The sequence below is a fragment of the Chiloscyllium punctatum genome, chromosome 46 (assembly GCF_047496795.1).
Source record: "Chiloscyllium punctatum isolate Juve2018m chromosome 46, sChiPun1.3, whole genome shotgun sequence".
Lineage (NCBI taxonomy): Eukaryota > Metazoa > Chordata > Chondrichthyes > Orectolobiformes > Hemiscylliidae > Chiloscyllium > Chiloscyllium punctatum.
The window spans coordinates 39,025,115-39,043,156 of record NC_092784.1 but is presented as its reverse complement, the minus strand read 5'-3'; the positions used below and the strand labels follow the sequence as shown (position 1 = coordinate 39,043,156).

At 55.5% G+C, this 18,042-nt stretch overlaps 1 protein-coding gene across 9 annotated transcripts in view; it reads left to right on the top strand.

Annotated features, from left to right (window-relative positions):
• Window positions 1-18,042, top strand: part of pnpla6 (patatin-like phospholipase domain containing 6) — a 224,021-nt gene that overhangs the window by 54,955 nt on the left and 151,024 nt on the right. For all 9 annotated transcript variants that reach the window (XM_072564052.1, XM_072564051.1, XM_072564054.1 and 6 more), the window contains one exon: window positions 13,318-13,458. In XM_072564052.1, the coding sequence (XP_072420153.1) occupies window positions 13,318-13,458 (141 nt within the window). The remainder of the gene's footprint in view (window positions 1-13,317; window positions 13,459-18,042) is intronic.

The window sequence follows — 18,042 nt, the reverse complement described above, 5'->3', positions numbered from 1 at the left end:
TCTCGCGCTCACCCTCTTGGGTCTATCTCTCTCGTGTTCACCCTCTCTCTCATCTCTCACACTCACCCCTCTCGCGCTCTCTCTCTTCCCTCTCGGTGCTCGCCCTTTCTCTCCCTCTCGTGCTCGCTCATTTCTCTCCCCTCTCTCTCTCTCTCTCTCTCTCTCTCACGCTTCACCCTCTCTCTCTTTCTCTTTCTCGCACTCACCACTCTCTCTCTCTCACTCACCCTCTCGCGCTCTCCCTCTTGCATTCACTCTCTCTCTCTCCCTCTCACGCTCGCCGCTCTCTCTCCCTCTCGTGCTCGCCCTTTCTCTCCCCTCTCGCGCTCTCGGCCTCACCCTCCCACCTCTCTTGCGCTCACCCTCTCTCTCTCGCGCACACCTTCTCTCTCTCTCTCACTCACCCTCTCCACGCTCTCCCTCTCACTCTCGCACTCACTCTCTCTCTCGCGCTCACCCTCTTGGTCTATCTCTCTCTTGCGCTCACCCTCTCTCTCTCCTCTCACGCTCATTCTCTCTCTCTCTCTCTCTCTCTCTTTCTCTTTCTCTCTCTCTCTCTCTCTCTCTCTCTCTCTCTCTCTCTCTCTCTCTCTCTCTCTCTCTCTCTCTCTCTCTCTCTCTCTCTCGCACACGCCCTCCTCTCTCTCGACACACGCCCTCTCTCGCGCTCATCCTCTCTCGCGCCCTCTCTCTCTCTCTCTCTCTCTCTCTCTCTCTCTCTCTCGTGATCACCCTCTCTCTCTCGTGATCACCCTCTCTCTCTCACGGTCACCCCCTCTGCTCTCACTCTCTCTCTCGCGCTCACCCTCCTCTCTCTCGCTCTCGCTCTCGCTCTCGCTCTCGCCCTCTGCCTCCGCCCTCGCCCTCGCCCTCAGCCCTCGCCCTCGCCCTCGCCCTCGCCCTCGCCCTCTCCCTCTCCTCTCCCTCTCCCTCTCCCTCTCCCTCTCCCTCTCCCTCTCCCTCTCCCTCTCCCTCTCCCTCTCGCTCACCCTCTCGCTCACCCTCTCGCTCACGTCGCCCTCTTCTCTCGCACTCGCCCTCTTCTCTCGCACTCGCCCTCTCTCTCACTCTCTGACCCTCTTCTGTCTCTCTCTCACTCTCGCTCACACTCTGTCTCTCGTGCTCACCCCCGTCTCTCTCTCGTGCTCACACACTCTATCTGTCACCCTCACCCTCTCTCTCTTTCTCTCTCTCTCTCTCTCGCGCTCACCTTCTCTCTCTCTTGTGCTCCCCCTCTCTCTCGCCCTCTCTCTCTCGCACTCACCCTCTCTCTTTCTCGCACTCACCCTCTCTCTCTCTCGCACTCACCCTCTCTCTCTCTCGCACTCACTCTCTCTCTCTCGCACTCGCGCGCTCACTCTGCGCGCTCACTTCGCGCGCTCACTCGCGCGCTCACTCGCGCTCTCACTCGCGCTCTCACTCGCGCTCTCACTCGCGCTCTCACTCGCGCTCTCACTCGCTGCTCACCCTCCTCGCGCTCACTCCTTTCTCTCTCTCTCTCTCTCTCTCTCTCTCTCTCTCTCTCTCTCTCTCCCTCCCCACCTCTCCCCACCTCTCGCGCTTATCCTCTCTCGCTCCCTCTCTCATGCTCGCCCCTCTCTCTCGCCCTCGCCCTCTCTCCCTCTCACCCTCACCCCTTCTCTCTCTCTTGCTGTCACCCGCTCTCTCTCTCTCTCTAACACTTTCTATCGCGCTCACCCTTTCACTCGCTCGCGCTCAGTGTCTCTCGCACACACCGTCGTGCTCGCCCTCTCCCTCTCCCTCTCTCGCGCTCACCATCTCCCTCTCTCGTGCTGACCGTCTCTCTCCCTCTCGCGCTCACCCTCTCTCTCCCTCTCGCGCTCACCCTCTCTCTCCCTCTCGCGCTCACCCTCTCTCTCCCTCTCGCGTTCGCCCTCTTTCTCTCTCGCACTTCCCTATCTCTCTCTCTCGTGCTCCCCCCCCCTCTCTCTCGCGCTCCCCTCTCTCTGTCTCGCGCTCCCCCCTCTCTCGCACTCGCCCTCTCTTTCGTGCGCACCCTCTCTCTCTCTCTCTCTCTCTCTCTCTCTCACACACACGGCGCACCCTCTCTCTCTCTCTCTCTCTCTCTCTCTCTCACACACACGCTCACCCCCTCTCACTCTCATGCTCGCCATCTCTCGCTCCCCCCTCTCTCCACGCTCACCCTCTATCCTTTCACCCTCTCTCTCTCGCGCTCACCCTCTCTCTCTCGCGCTCACCCTTTCTCTCTCTCACTCACCCTCTTCGCGCTCTCCCTCTCACTCTCGCACTCACTCTCTCTCTCCCTCATCGTAGCTCACCCTCTTGGTCTACCTCTCTCTCTCACACTCACCCTCTCGCGCTCTCTCTCTCTCTCTCCCTCTCGTGCTCACTCTCTCTCTCCCTCTCGCGCGCGCTCTCTCTCTCTCTCTCTCTCTCTCTCGCACTCACGACTCTCTCTCTCTGGCGCTCACCCTCTCTCTCGCACTCATCCTCTCTCCCTCTCGGTCTCAACCTCTCTCTCTCCCTTTTGCCCTCACCCTCCCTCTCTCTCGCGCACACCCTCTCTCTCTCTCTCTCACTCACCCTGTCGCGCTCTCCCTCTCCCTCTCGCATTCACTCTCTCTCTCCCTCTCGCGCTCACCCTCCCTCTCTCTCTCGTGCTCCCCCCCTCTCTCTCGCGCTCCCCTCTCTTTCGTGCGCACCCTCTCTCTCTCTCTCAGCGCTCACTCCCTCTCACTCTCGTGCTCTCTCTCTCTCGCTCCCCCCTCTGTCTCTCACGCTCACCCTCTATCTCTTTCACGCTCCCCCTCTCGCGCTCACCCTCTCTCTCTCGCACTCACTTTCTCTCTCTCGCGCTCACCCTCTTGGTCTATCTCTCTCTCTCACACTCACCCTCTCGTGCTCACTCTCTCTCTCCCTCTCGTGCTCGCCCTTTCTCTCCCCCTCGCGCTCGCCCTTCTCTCCCTCTCACTCTCTCTCTCTCTCTCTCTCTCTCTCTCTCTCTCTCTCTCTCTCTCTCTCTCCTCGCTCGCTCGCTCGCTCGCTCGCTCGCTCGCTCGCACTAACGACTCTCTCTCTGGCGCTCACCCTCTCTCTCGCACTCATCCTCTCTCTGGCGCTCACCCTCTCGGTCTCAACCTCTCTCTCTCCCTCTCGTGCTCGCCCTTTCTCTCCCTCACTCTCTCTCTCTGGCGCTCACCCTCTCTCCCCTTCAGCATCTGCAGTCATTGTTTTTACCTCTCTCCCTCTCGGTCTCAACCTCTCTCTCCCAACTCTCACCTTCACCCTGCCTCTCTCTCGCGCACACCCTCTCTCTCTCTCTCTCACCCTGTCGTGCTGTCCCTCTCACTCTCGCACTCCCTCTCTCTCTCTCTCTCTCTCTCTCTCTCTCTCTCTCTCTCTCTCTCTCTCGCGCTCACCCTCTTGGTCTATCTCTCTCTCTCGCGCTCTCCCTCTCTCTCTTGCGCACAAGCTCTCTCTCTCTCACTCACCCTCTCGCACTCTCCCTCTCACTCTCGCACTCACTCTCTCTCTCTCGCGCTCATCCTCTTGGTCAATCTCTCTCTCTCGCGCTCTCCCTCTCTCTCTCTGCGCTCTCCCTCTCTCTCTCGCGCTCTCCCTCTCTCTCTCGCGCTCTCCCTCTCTCTCTCGCGCTCACCATCTCTCTCTCGCGCTCACCATCTCTCTCTCGCGCTCACCATCTCTCTCTCGCGCTCACCATCTCTCTCTCGCGCTCACCATCTCTCTCTCGCGCGCTCACCATCTCTCTCTCGCGCTCACCATCTCTCTCTCGCGCTCACCATCTCTCTCTCGCGCTCACCATCTCTCTCTCGCGCTCACCATCTCTCTCTCGCGCTCACCATCTCTCTCTCGCGCTCACCATCTCTCTCTCGCGCTCACCATCTCTCTCTCGCGCTCACCCTCTCTCTCTCGCGCTCACCCTCTCTCTCTCTCTCTCTCTCTCTCTCTCTCTCTCGCGTGCGCTCGCCCTCTCGCTCTCTCTCGGGCTCCCCCTCTCTCACGCTCCCCTCTCTCTCTCTCTCTCTCTCTCGCGCGCTCACCCTCTCTCGCTCTCTCTCTCTCTCACTCGCGTTCACCCTCTCGCTCTTGCTCTCTCTCGTGCTCACCCTCTCTCCATATTGCGCTCACCCTCTCTCTCTCTCCTGTGCTCATCCTCTCCCTCTCTCATCCTCACCCTTTCTCTCCCTCTCGTGCTCACCCTTCTCTCTTGCTCTCACCCTCTCTCTCTCTCTCTCTGTCGCGCTCACTCTGTCTCTCGCACTCACCCCTTCTCTCTCTCTCTCTCTCTCTCTCTCTCTCTCTCTCTCTCTCTCTCTCTCTCTCTCTCTCTCTCTCTTCTCGCTCCCCATCTCTCCCTCGCGCTCACCCTCTCTCCCTCACGCTCACCCTCTATCCCTCGTGCTCACCCTCTCTCCTCTCTCTCTCTCGCTTATCCTCGCGCCCCCCTCCCGCTCGCCCTCAGCGCCCCCCTCCCGCTCGCCCTCGCGCCCCCCTCCCGCTCGCCCTCGCGCCCCCCTCCCGCTCGCCCTCGCGCCCCCCTCGCGCTCGCCCTCGCGCCCCCCTCCCGCTCGCCCTCGCGCCCCCCTCCCGCTCGCCCTCGCGCCCCCCTCCCGCTCGCCCTCGCGCCCCCTCGCGCTCGCCCTCGCGCCCCCCTCGCGCCCCCCTCGCGCTCGCCCTCGCGCCCCCCTCGCGCTCGCCCTCGCGCCCCCCTCGCGCTCGCCCTCGCGCCCCCCTTCGCGCTCGCCCTCGCGCCCCCCTCGCGCTCGCCCTAGCGCCCCCCTCGCGCTCGCCCTCGCGCCCCCCTCGCGCTCGCCCTCGCGCCCCCCTCGCGCTCGCCCTCGCGCCCCCTCGCGCTCGCCCTCGCGCCCCCCTCGCGCTCGCCCTCGCGCCCCCCTCGCGCTCGCCCTCGCGCCCCCCTCGCGCTCGTCGCCTCGCGCCCCCCTCGCGCTCGCCCTCGCGCCCCCCTCGCGCTCGCCCCCCTCGCGCCCCCCTCGCGCTCGCCCTCGCGCCCCCCTCGCGCTCGCCCTCGCGCCCCCCTCGCGCTCGCCCTCGCGCCCCCCTCGCGCTCGCCCTCGCGCCCCCCTCGCGGCTCGCCCTCGCGCCCCCCTCGCGCTCGCCCTCGCGCCCCCCTCGCGCTCGCCCTCGCGCCCCCCTCGCGCTCGCCCTCTCGCCCCCCTCGCGCTCGCCCTCTCGCCCCCCTCGCGCTCGCCCTCTCGCCCCCTCGCGCTCGCCCTCTCGCCCCCCTCGCGCTCGCCCTCTCGCCCCCCTCGCGCTCGCCCTCTCGCCCCCCTCGCGCTCGCCCTCTCGCCCCCTCGCGCTCGCCCTCTCGCCCCCCTCGCGCTCGCCCTCTCGCCCCCCTCGCGCTCGCCCTCTCGCCCCCCTCGCGCATCGCCCTCTCGCCCCCCTCGCGCTCGCCCTCTCGCCCCCCTCGCGCTCGCCCTCTCGCCCCCCTCGCGCTCGCCCTCTCGCCCCCCTCGCGCTCGCCCTCTCGCCCCCTCGCGCTCGCCCTCTCGCCCCCCTCGCGCTCGCCCTCCTCGCCCCCCCTCGCGCTCGCCCTCTCGCCCCCCTCGCGCTCGCCCTCTCGCCCCCCTCGCGCTCGCCCTCTCGCCCCCCTCGCGCTCGCCCTCTCGCCCCCCTCGCGCTCGCCCTCTCGCCCCCCTCGCGCTCGCCCTCTCGCCCCCTCGCGCTCGCCCTCTCGCCCCCCTCGCGCTCGCCCTCTCGCCCCCCTCGCGCTCGCCCTCTCGCCCCCCTCGCGCTCGCCCTCTCGCCCCCTCGCGCTCGCTCGCCCTCTCGCCCCCTCCGCGCTCGCGCACGCCTCTCGCCCCCCTCGCGCTCGCCCTCTCGCCCCCCTCGCGCTCGCCCTCTCGCCCCCCTCGCGCTCGCCCTCTCGCCCCCCTCGCGCTCGCCCTCTCGCCCCCCTCGCGCTCGCCCTCTCGCCCCCCTCGCGCTCGCCCTCTCGCCCCCCTCGCGCTCGCCCTCTCGCCCCCCTCGCGCTCGCCCTCTCGCCCCCCTCGCGCTCGCCCTCTCGCCCCCCTCGCGCTCGCCCTCTTCGCCCCCCTCGCGCTCGCCCTCTCGCCCCCCTCGCGCTCGCCCTCTCGCCCCCCGCTCGCCCTCTCGCGCCCCGCTCGCCCTCGCGCTCGCCCTCGCGCCCCCCTCGCGCCCCCCTCGCGCCCCCCTCGCGCTCGCCCTCGCGCCCCCCTCGCGCTCGCCCTCGCGCCCCCCTCGCGCTCGCCCTCTCGCCCCCCGCTCGCCCTCTCGCGCCCCGCTCGCCTCGCGCTCGCCCTCGCGCCCCCCTCGCGCCCCCCTCGCGCTCGCCCTCGCGCTCGCCCTCGCGCCCCCCTCGCGCCCCCCTCGCGCTCGCCCTCTCGCCCCCCTCGCGCTCGCCCTCTCGCCCCCCTCGCGCTCGCCCTCTCGCCCCCCGCTCGCCCTCTCGCGCCCCGCTCGCCCTCGCGCTCGCCCTCGCGCCCGCCCTCGCGCCCCCCTCGCGCTCGCCCTCGCGCTCGCCCTCGCGCCCCCCTCGCGCCCCCCTCGCGCTCGCCCTCGCGCCCCCCTCGCGCTCGCCCTCGCGCCCCCCTCGCGCTCGCCCTCGCGCCCCCCTCGCGCTCGCCCTCGCGCCCCCCTCGCGCTCGCCCTCGCGCCCCCCTCGCGCTCGCCCTCGCGCCCCCCTCGCGCTCGCCCTCGCGCCCCCCTCGCGCTCGCCCTCGCGCCCCCCTCGCGCTCGCCCTCGCGCCCCCCTCGCGCTCGCCCTCGCGCTCGCCCTCGCGCCCCCCTCGCGCTCGCCCTCGCGCCCCCCTCGCGCTCGCCCTCGCGCCCCCCTCGCGCTCGCCCTCGCGCCCCCCTCGCGCTCGCCCTCGCGCCCCCCTCGCGCTCGCCCTCGCGCCCCCCTCGCGCTCGCCCTCGCGCCCCCCTCGCGCTCGCCCTCGCGCCCCCCTCGCGCTCGCCCTCGCGCCCCCCTCGCGCTCGCCCTCGCGCCCCCCTCGCGCTCGCCCTCGCGCCCCCCCTCGCGCTCGCCCTCGCGCCCCCCTCGCGCTCGCCCTCGCGCCCCCCTCGCGCTCGCCCTCGCGCCCCCCTCGCGCTCGCCCTCGCGCCCCCCTCGCGCTCGCCCTCGCGCCCCCCTCGCGCTCGCCCTCGCGCCCCCCTCGCGCTCGCCCTCGCGCCCCCCTCGCGCTCGCCCTCGCGCCCCCCTCGCGCTCGCCCTCGCGCCCCCCTCGCGCTCGCCCTCGCGCCCCCCTCGCGCTCGCCCTCGCGCCCCCCTCGCGCTCGCCCTCGCGCCCCCCTCGCGCTCGCCCTCGCGCCCCCCTCGCGCTCGCCCTCGCGCCCCCCTCGCGCTCGCCCTCGCGCCCCCCCCCTCGCTCCCCCCCCTCGCTCCCCCCCCCTCGCTCCCCCCCCCTCGCTCCCCCCCCCTCGCTCCCCCCCCCTCGCTCCCCCCCCCTCGCTCCCCCCCCCTCGCTCCCCCCCCCTCGCTCCCCCCCCCTCGCTCCCCCCCCCTCGCTCCCCCCCCCTCGCTCCCCCCCCCTCGCTCCCCCCCCCTCGCTCCCCCCCCCTCGCTCCCCCCCCCGCGCTCCCCCCCCCGCGCTCCCCCCCCCCGCGCGCTCCCCCCCCGCGCTTCCCCTCTCGCTCTCGACCCCCTCGCGCTCCCCCTCTCGCTGTCTCTCGCGCGCTCCCCCTCTCTCTTACTCGCTCAGCGTCTCTCTCTCTCTCTCTCTCGCACGCGCGCTCACTGTCTCCCTCTCTCGCATTCATTCCCTCTCGCGCGTTCGCTCTGTCTCTTTCTCGTGCTCTCTCACTCTCTCTCGCGCTCGTATGCTCTCTCTCGCACTCGCTGTCTCTCTCGCGCTCCCCCCTCTCTCTCTCTCTCTCTCTCTCTTGCACTCACTCTTTCTCTTGTGCTCACACTCTTTCTCTCTTGCATGCTAACATTCTCTCTGTCTCGCTCACCGTCTTGCTCACCCTCTCTCCCTCCCTCTCTCGTTCACCCTCTCTCTCCCTCTCTCGCTCACTGTCTCTTGCGCTTCCTTCTCTCTTTCTGTGCCTTGCGTGTGTTCTCTCTCTCTCTCTCTGTCTCTGTCTCTGTCTCTCTCTGTCTATCAATCTCTCCCCTTCCCCTCTTGATTGATGAATGGCTCCCTTTCCAACATCACGAAAGCATCCTGAATAAAATCATTGATAGTAAGCTGTGCAGTATATTGTAACATTAACCCATTTGAGATCATTGCGCTGCAGGTTGGGACAAGTTGTTCCCAATCCATGGGCTTTAACTGTTTTTGGAACTCAAGAGAGGCTTCTTTTCAAACCTGTGGCAATGCCATGTGTCTTTTTTTAAACTTTCTCAAAACTTGTCTGTTTGTCCCCTCCCCCTCACTCCCCTAACACTAGCTTTCTCCTTGCTTTCCCTACTCTTAATCCCAGTGCATCATGAATCCTCTTTTTTTCCCCCCCCCCCTTTTCTGTTGCTGCTCCACATCTTTACTAAAATTGACCTCGTGGGTGACCGTACCTCAATCCTTCTTGACGTCTGTCTTCCTGCTAGCTGCCCCACTTAAACCTCCGCAACAATAGTGTGGTGCTTCTCACCGAATCACACTTTGATCCAGCTCTTAACCACTGTCTCTCAGAGGATCTCCCACGATTACTTTTCTTCTTGCTTTAGTTGTTCTGTTCAGGATATAAACTCCTTTCATTCCCCTCGTTCAAGTCTTTTGACAGACATTGGCATTTGGGTCAACTCCACTTGTCTAACATCTAGCCTTGGGTGAGAACACACTAACCTGAAGCTAAACATTAGAAAACCAAAGTTAACTGTCATTAGGCCTGTCACAAGCTCCCTCCAGGCCAACTCTGTGTCCCTTCTGCAGCTAATGTTGACAGCTGAATTGAATTTTTTGCAATTTCACCCTGTTTGAGTTTCAACATAGTCTCCATTGCAAAGACTGCACCCACAGCATCACTAGTTTTTGTTTCTGTCTCAGAGGATTTGCTGACGGTAGACAGTCCCTCACCATTCTCACCTTCAAGGTAACTGCAAAGGTTGGCTTCTTCCGTATATCCTCCGTCACGCTGCTGCCCACGTCCTATCCCTCACCAAGCCCTGTCACACGCTATCCCTCATTTAAAAGTCCCGACCTTGTGTTGAAATCTCCTCTCCAAACCCTCTGGAGCCCTATCTCTGACCTCTTGTGAAATATTCATACCCTTCCTCCCATCACTGGCTGCTGTGCCTTCATCTGCCCAGCTGGATGTTGCAAAACAAAGCTGTGTTCAAATCGGCCTCCCCTTTGAGCATATGTTGGCTCAGCATCTTTTTTATATATATTGGTGAAGTACCTGGGGTGTTTCCTTTGAAGGGACAGAGGTAAATGAAAAAGCAAAGTATTGTGGATACTGGAAATCTGAAATGACAATAAAAACAGCTGGAAATACCTAACGGGTCTGGCAGCGTATGTGGGGGAAAACCAGTTAAAGTTTTAGGTCAGTGATCTTTCATTGGAAGATCAGTACTGGTGCACTCCAAGCTGTTGCAGTTGTGCTGCATGTCATTGTAAAATGATTCCCTTCCCTCCCAAAATGTTTGCTTTAATTGTGAACACGTTAGAATGATTGATGACAAGTATTTCTTTGAGATTCTCCAGCAGGAGAAGGGAATTTTGAGGCTGCCTAATTGGAGTGGTTTTAACAGAAATCAACTTTGCACATGCAGTATGACTGTGTTGTAAACCTCACCACTACACTTTAGTGGGTAGAAAATGCTGAACTATTCAGCAAATTGCAGTTTCAATGTAGGACATTGCTTTTGAATCATTTTGTATTTGCTCTACTGTTTTTGTTCTTCCTGTTAACCAGCTGGTTTGTATTTTGAACCCTGTTTCTCATTTTATGCAGAACACTGTTATTTTGGGCAAAGTTGCCTTTAGCACTTTGGGGACATTGTGTTGTTTGAGGCAAGTGTGCACATTGGCACCCCGGCACTTATCGTGCCAAAGCAATGTGGCATGCCGCAAGTCTGGATCTCAACACAACACAGCCAGAGACTGCCGGCAATCCTGCGAGAAATTGGGTTGTCCTAGTCTGTCATTCAGTATACCCACTGGAGTGAAATTGCCCTGCACTGACCTATTTCCAGGACCTGTTAAAGGAATGTGATGCTCGCACATGATGTTGCCATGTTGACATTCACTATCTTTAATAGAGCTGATCTCCGCTAAAATAAGCTGAATAATGCATGCAATGAAGTTAAAAATCTCACAGCACCAGGTTATAGTCCAACAGATTTATTCAGAAGCACTAGCTATCGGAGCGCTGCTCCTTTGTCAGGTGGTTGTGGTGTATAAGACCATACAACACGGAATTGATAGCAAAAGATTACAGTGTGATGCCGCTGAAATGATACATTGGAAAAAAAAATGGATCATTTGTTAAGTATTTCATCTTTTAGATTGACCATATTAGTTGCGGTTCTTTCATATATGTTGGGACATAGAACATTCCAGCACAGTACAGGCCCTTCGGCCCTCGATGTTGTACTGACCTGTGAACCAGCCTGAAGCCCACCTAACCAACACTATTCCATTCTCGTCCATCTGCCTATCTAATGACCATTTAAATGCCCTTAACTCCACTACTGTTGCAGACAGTGCGTTCCATGCCCCTACTACTCTCTGAGTAAAGAAACTACATCTGACATCGGTCCTATATCTATCACCCCTCAATTTAAAGTGATGACCCCTCATGCTAGCCATCACCATCTGAGGAAAAAGGCTCTCACTGTCTACCCTGTCTAACCCTCTGATCATCATATGTGTTGTTATTAAGTCACCTCTCAAGCTTTTCTCTTGCGAAAACAGCCTCACGTCCCTCAGCTGTTCCTAATAAGATCTTGCCTCCATACCAGGCAATATCCTAGTAAATCTACTCTGAGCCCTTTCCAAAGCTTCCACATCCATCCTATAATGCAGTGATCAGAAGTGTACACAATACTCTAAGTGGCCGCACCAGAGTTTTGTACAGCTACAGCATGACCTTGTGGCTCCAAAACTCATCCCTTTACCAATAAAGCGAACACACCATATGCCTCCTTAACAACCCTATCAAGCGAGGTGGCAACTTTCAGGGATTGATGTATTTGGATACAGAGATCTCTCTGCTCATCCACATTACCAAAAATCTTACCATTAGCCCAGTACTCTTTATTCCTGTTACTCCTTCCAAAGTGAATCACCGTGGGCGGCACGGTGGCACAGTGGTTAGCACTGCTGCCTCACAGCGCCAGAGACCCAGGTTCAATTCCCACCTCAGGCGACTCTGTGTGGAGTTTGCACGTTCTCCCCGTGTCTGCGTGGGTTTCCTCCGGGTGCTCCAGTTTCCTCCCACAATCCAAAAATGTGCAGGTTAGGTGAATTGGCCATGCTAAATTGCCCGTAGTGTTAGGTGAAGGGGTAAATGTAGGAGTGTGGGTTTGGGTAGTATACGCTTCGGCGGGTCGGTGTGAACGTGTTGGGCCGAAGGGCCTGTTTCCACACTGTAAGTAACCTAATCTAAAAAAAAACCTTAGGCTTCTCCACATTAAACTCCATTTGCCACCTCTCAGCCCAACTCTGCTTCTTACCTATGTCCCTCTATAACCTGTAACATCCTTCAGCACTATCCACAGCTCCACAGATCTTTGTGTTATCCACAAGTTTACTAACCCATCCTTCTCCGCCCTCATCCAGGTCATTTATAAAAATGACAAACAGCAGTGGCTCCAAAATAGATCCTTGCAGTACCCCACTAGCAGCTGAACTCCAGGTTGAACATTTCCAATCAACCACCACCCGTGTCTTCTTTCAGCAAGCTAATTTCTGATCCAAACTGTTAAATCACCCTCAATCTCCTGTCTTTGTATTTTGTGCAATACCCTACCATGCCAAACCTTATCAAATGCCTGACTGAAATCCATATCCACCACATCAACCGCTTTACCCTCACCCACCTGTTTGGTTACCATTTCAAAGAACTCAATAAAGTGTGAGAGGCTCGCCCTAACCTTCACAAAACCATGTTGACTATCCTTAATATCGTTCCTCTCTAGATGATTATAAATCCTATCTCTTATAATCTTTTCCAACACTTTACCAACGACCGAAGTAAGGCTCACTGGTCTGTAATTCCCAGAGTTGTCTCTACTCCCCTTCTTGAACAAGGGACACCATTTCCTCGTCTCCAGTCTCTGGCACGAATCCTGTCGACAACAACAAAATAAATATTAAAACCAAAGGCTCTGCAATCTCCTCCCTAATGTCCCAGAAAATCCTGGGATAAATCCTATCCAGCCCAGGGGACTAATCTATTTTCACACTTTCCAGAATTGCTAACCCCACCACCTTGTGAACCTCAATCCCATCTGTCGTCTGTAACTCTATTCTCTTCAGCAACATTGTCTTTTTCCAGTGTGAATACTGATGAAAATATTCATCTAGCGCTTCCCCTATCTCCTTGGACTTTGTGCACAACTCCCCACTACAATCTTTGGTTGGCTCTAACCTGTTGGACTATAACCTGGTATTGTGATTTTTAACTTTGTCCACCCATGGCCAACACCGGCACCTCTAAAGCATGCAATGAAAACAGTGTTACAAATGACCATATTTAAACCTCAGTCTTTCTCTTCGTCATTCCTGGAATAATCATACCCTTAAGTCAGTAGATCCTTGTTTACTGGTATCTGTTTGGAAAAGTGAGTTAAGAGTGAATGCATGTACTGTTCATGCAGATGGATTAAAACTTCCCTCTCAGTGCTGGTTGATAATCTGTAGTCCTTGACCGGAAGTCACCAAGCAGCAGTGTTACTGTCGGGGATTGTGATTAAAATACAACCAGTCACACATGACTGTGGTTCTGCACGTGGATTGGCGGAGGATCAATCAGCTTACTATAATACCTGGTGTGAGTTTGTCAATGATTTAATTGTTCAGTAACTCTGCGCCAAGGGTAGTTCAACCCCTCCCCTCCCTGACCTGTCAGGGCAGGGACCGCAGCTGTGAAAGTTTGCAGAAGATGCCTTTCAGGTGAACTAGTATTTGGGCGAGTTTGTCTTTAGTCCAGTCTGAGTGATTGCTTCAACCAAATGCTGAATGTTGACTGAGTTTGTATATCAAGGATTATCTATTGTCTGATTGATAGAAATCTGTAAGTAAAATAATAGTGTAACAGGTATAAAAAGCCTGAATGATTGAAACAGAGTGCAGCAAAGTCATTGTGTTGAAGCCTCCCTGCCTGGGCCATGCAGTCTCTGTCTCCATGTCTAAAGGATTTCTTTGTACCCTGCATCCTGCACAGGTTCTTACACATTAACAAGGAAGTTCCGACCCTGCAGCCGAAGGAGCCCCCTCCCTCTGTTCTCGAGGCTGACCTGACTGAGTTCGATGTTGCCAGCTCTCACTTGCCTTTGGAAGTCCTGTACATGCTGAAGAACGTCAGGTAACCTCCTGAAAGTACTTATCCTTTTTGTAAAGGGGCACCACCCAGTCATATTTAAGGAAAAGATAGATTGAGTTTTCATATTGGAACATATTTGATCAAAGCATAAGTTACATGTCACAATCCTGCACATTGTGAAGAATTGGCGTGGGATTAACTACTCTTTAACATTCTGCTGTGTCAATGGAGAAGTGCAGAATACAATATAGTGCCAAATAACTGGCTGGTCAGCAAAGTTGAAGTTTGTGGAACAAAGTGACAGTGGCAGTGTGATACAGAATTGGCCGAGTGACTGGAAACCGCAGGCAGTGTTTTTCAGGCTGGAAGGAATGTTTCTTGGGATTGCAATAGCTTTTTTTTATTTTTTGTTTTTAGCGTTTAGTCATGGGATGTGAGCTTCAATGGCTGGGCCTGGCCTTTATTGTCCATCCCCAAGTTACACCCATTGTGGCTTTAGGAAGAGAGTTCCAGGATTTTGACTCCGTGGTAGTGAAGGAACTGTTACTTAGTTTCAAGTCAAGTGCACAGCTTTGAAGTGTAGAAAATGGGAGAAGGAATCGGCTATTTTGAATGATCAGGCCCATTCTTATATTCAGTGTGAACATGGCTGACCCTCCCGTTTAATGCCATGCTCTTGCTCTCGCTTTCTCCAGCTACCCGCTGACACCTTTCGACTGGAGAAATTGTTCTTTCTGAACTGTATCCAGTGGTTTGACTTACACAGCTGAGAGAATTCCACAGGTCCACCATCCTCTGAGTGAAGAAAATTGCCCCATTTCTCCATCCGGAATGATATGTGCCATGTCCTGAAATAGCGATCCCTTCATTGTGGACTCCCAGCCAGGGAGAAAACGATTCCCGCGTCCAGTCTATCCAGCCCTGTCAAACTTTGATGTGTGTCAATGAAATCCCCTTTCGTTCTTGTAAACATAGTAATTACGGGTCCAACTGGCCCAATCTCTCCTTGTACAATGTACCCATCGTTCCAGGAATCAGTCTGGGGAACCTTCATGACACTCTCTGTACGCGGAGAGAATATTTCTTCTTAGATAAGGAGACTGCACGCAATATTCCAGGTGTGGTCTCACCCATTCCTTACACATGCACTGGAACCCTCTTGCAATGAAGGCCAGGATACCATTTGCCTTCCTAACTGCTTGCTGCATCTACATGCTTGCTTTCAGGGAGCCAATGGATGAGGACAACCAGATCCCTCTGTACACTAATATTTCTTAATTTATCACTGTTTAAATAATACTCTACTATTCTGTTCTCTTACTAAATTGGATAACTTCACGCAGCATATTGATCTGTCAAGTATTTGTTTGCTCAATCAGCTTCTCTAAGTTGCCTCGAGAACTCTTTTGATCTTGCTTGCCGCTCAGAATCCCACCTAGTTTTATGTTGTCAATAAGCGAAAATCAAACTTGCGTTTCGATTCCATCATCCAAGTTGTTGATAAGTATTATGTTTGATGAGGGCCCAAGGACTGATCCCTGCAATGCCCCGTTTGTTACTGCTTTCCATTCTGCAAAAGACCAATTTATACCTAACATCGTATCGACATTCAGACCCTTCGTTATAACTCGTCCATCCCGAACAGATATCCTAAATTGATCTAGTCCCATTTTCCAGCACTTGGCCCATATTTATCTAAACCCTTCCTATTCATATACCCATCCAGATGCCATTTAAATGTTGTCATTGTACCAGCCTCCACCACTTCCTCTGGCAGCTCATTCCATACATACACCACTCTCTGCATGAAAAAGTTGCCCCTTAGGTCCCTTTTAAATCTTCCCCCTCTTACCTTAAATTGATGTCCTCCAGTTCTGGACTCCCCCACCACAGGGAAAAGACCCCTGTAAGGTCACCCCTCAGCCTCTGACGCTCCAGGGAAAACAGCCCCAGCATATTCAACCTCTCCCTAACGCGCAATTCCTCCAACCCTGGCACATCCTTGTAAATCTTTTCTGCACCTTTCAAGTTTCACAACATCTTTCCAAACCAGAGAGTCCAAGATTGAATACAGTATTCCAGAAGTGGCCTAACTAATGTGACAGCTGGACAGGATATGACCTCCCAACTCCTATACGTAGTGCACTGACCAAATGACACCTTCACCACCCTGCCTACCTGCAACTCCATTTTTCAAGGAACTGTGAACCTGCATTCCAAGGCCTCGTTGTTCACTACACCCATGAGGACCTTACCATTAAGTGTATAAGTCCTGCCCTGATTTACACTGCCAAAATATAGCACCTCACATTTATCTAAATTAAATTCTGTTTGCCACTCCACAGCCCATTGGCCCATCTGATCAAGGTCTGAGGTAACCTTCGCTGTCCACTACACCACCAATTTTGGTGTCATCTGCAAATTTTCTAACCATACCCCCAAATTCACATCCAAATCATTTTTATAAATTACAAAAACCAGTGAACCCAGCACCAATACCTATGACACTCCATTGGTCACAGGCCCCCAGTGTGAAAAGTAATCCTCTGCCACCACCCTCTGTCTTCTACCTTTGAGCTAGTTCTCCTTGTATTCCGTAAGATCTAACCTTGCTAACCAGTCTCCCATGGGGAACTTTGTCTTACGCCTTTCTATAGAGATCACATCTACCACTCTGCCCTCATCAATCCTTTTTGTTACTTCTTCAAAAAACTCAATCAAGTTTGTGAGACATGACTTCCCACACACAAAGCCATGTTGACTATCCCTAATCAGTCCTTGCCTTTCCGAATGCATGTAAATCCTGTCCCTCAGGACCCCGACAACTTGCCCACTACCAATGTCAGGCTCACTGGTCTATAGTTCCCTAGCTTTTCCTTATCACTTTTCTTAAATAGTGGCACCACGTTAGCCAACCTCCAATCTTCTGGCATCTCACCTGTGACTTTCACTTATCCAAATATCTCCACCAGGGACCCAGCAATCACTTCCCTAGCTTCCCACAAAGTTCCAGGTCCTGATCAGGTCCTGGGGATTTATCTACCTTAATGTATTTTAAGATGTCCAGCACCTCATCCTCTGTAATATGGACACTTTTCAAAATATCACTATTATGTTTCCCCAAGCTCTCTAGCTTCCATGTCCTTCTCCACAGTAAACACTGATGCAAAATACTACTTTAGTATCTCCCCCATTTCTTGCGGCTCCACACAAAGGCTACCTTGTTGATCTTTGAGGAGCCCTATTCTCTCCCTAATTACTCTTTTGTCCTTAATTTATTTGTAGAAACTCTTTTGCATTCTCCTTAACCCTATTTGTTAACGCTATCTCATGTCCCCTTTTTGCCCTCCTGATTTCCCTCTTAAGCATACCCCTACTAAGCTTATACTCCTCTAGGGATTATAAGCTGTCCATACCTGACATATGGTTCCTTATACTTGACCAGATCCTCAATTTCTCTAGTCATCCAGCATGCCCTATGCCGACCATCCTTTCTTTTCACCCTGACAGCACCACACTGTCTTTGGATTCTCGTTATCTAATTCCCAAAGGCTTCCCATTTTCCAGCTATCCCTTTACCTGTGAACATCTGCCCCCAATCAGCTTTTAAAAGTCCTTGCCCCATACCCTCAAAATTGGCCTTCCTCCAATTTAGAACTTCAACTTTTAGATCTGGTCTATCCTTTTTCATCACTGTTTTAAAACTAATAGAATTATGCACATTTGCTCCAAAGTGCTCCCCCACTGACCCCTCAGTCACCTGTCCTGCCTTATTTCCCAACAGGAGGTTAAAGTTTGCTCCTTCTCTAGTAGATACATCCACATACTGAATCAGAAAATTGTCTTATACATACTTAACAAATTTCTCTACATCCAATCCTTTAACACTATGGCAGTCCCAGTCTATGTTTGGAAAAGTTAAAATCCCCTACCATTACCACCCTATTATTCTTACAGTTAACTGAGATCTCCTTACAAATTTGCTTCTCAACTTCTGGCTGGTTATTGGGGAATCTATAATACCGTAAGACATAGGAGTGGAAGTAAGGCCATTCAGCCCATCGAGTCTAATCTGCCATTTAATCATGGCTGATGGGCATTTCAACTCCACTTACCTGCATTCTCCCCGTAGCCCTTAATTCCTTGCAAGATCAAGAATTTATCAATCTCTGCCTTGAAGACATTTAACGTCTCCACCTCCACTGTGCTCCGTGGCAATGAATTCCACAGGCCCACCACTGTCTGGCTGAAGAAATGTCTCTGTTCTAAGTAGACCCCCTCTAATACTAAGGCTGTGCCCACAGATCCTAGTCTCCCCACCTAACGGAAACAACTTCCCAGCATAAACCCTTTCTAAGCCATGCATTATACTGTAAGTTTCTATTAGATCTCCCCTCACCCTCTAAACCCTAATGAATACAATTCCAGGATCCTCAGCCGTTCATTGTATGTTAGGCCGACCATTCCAATGCAATCCCAAGAAGGTGATCATCCCTTTTTTATTTCTCTGTTCCACCCAAATAACTTCACTGAACGTAGTCCCTGGAATATTCTGCCGAAGTATAGAAGTAATGTTAATCCTAATTTAAAAACTCCACTCTCCCTCCTCTCTCATTCCCCATTTCT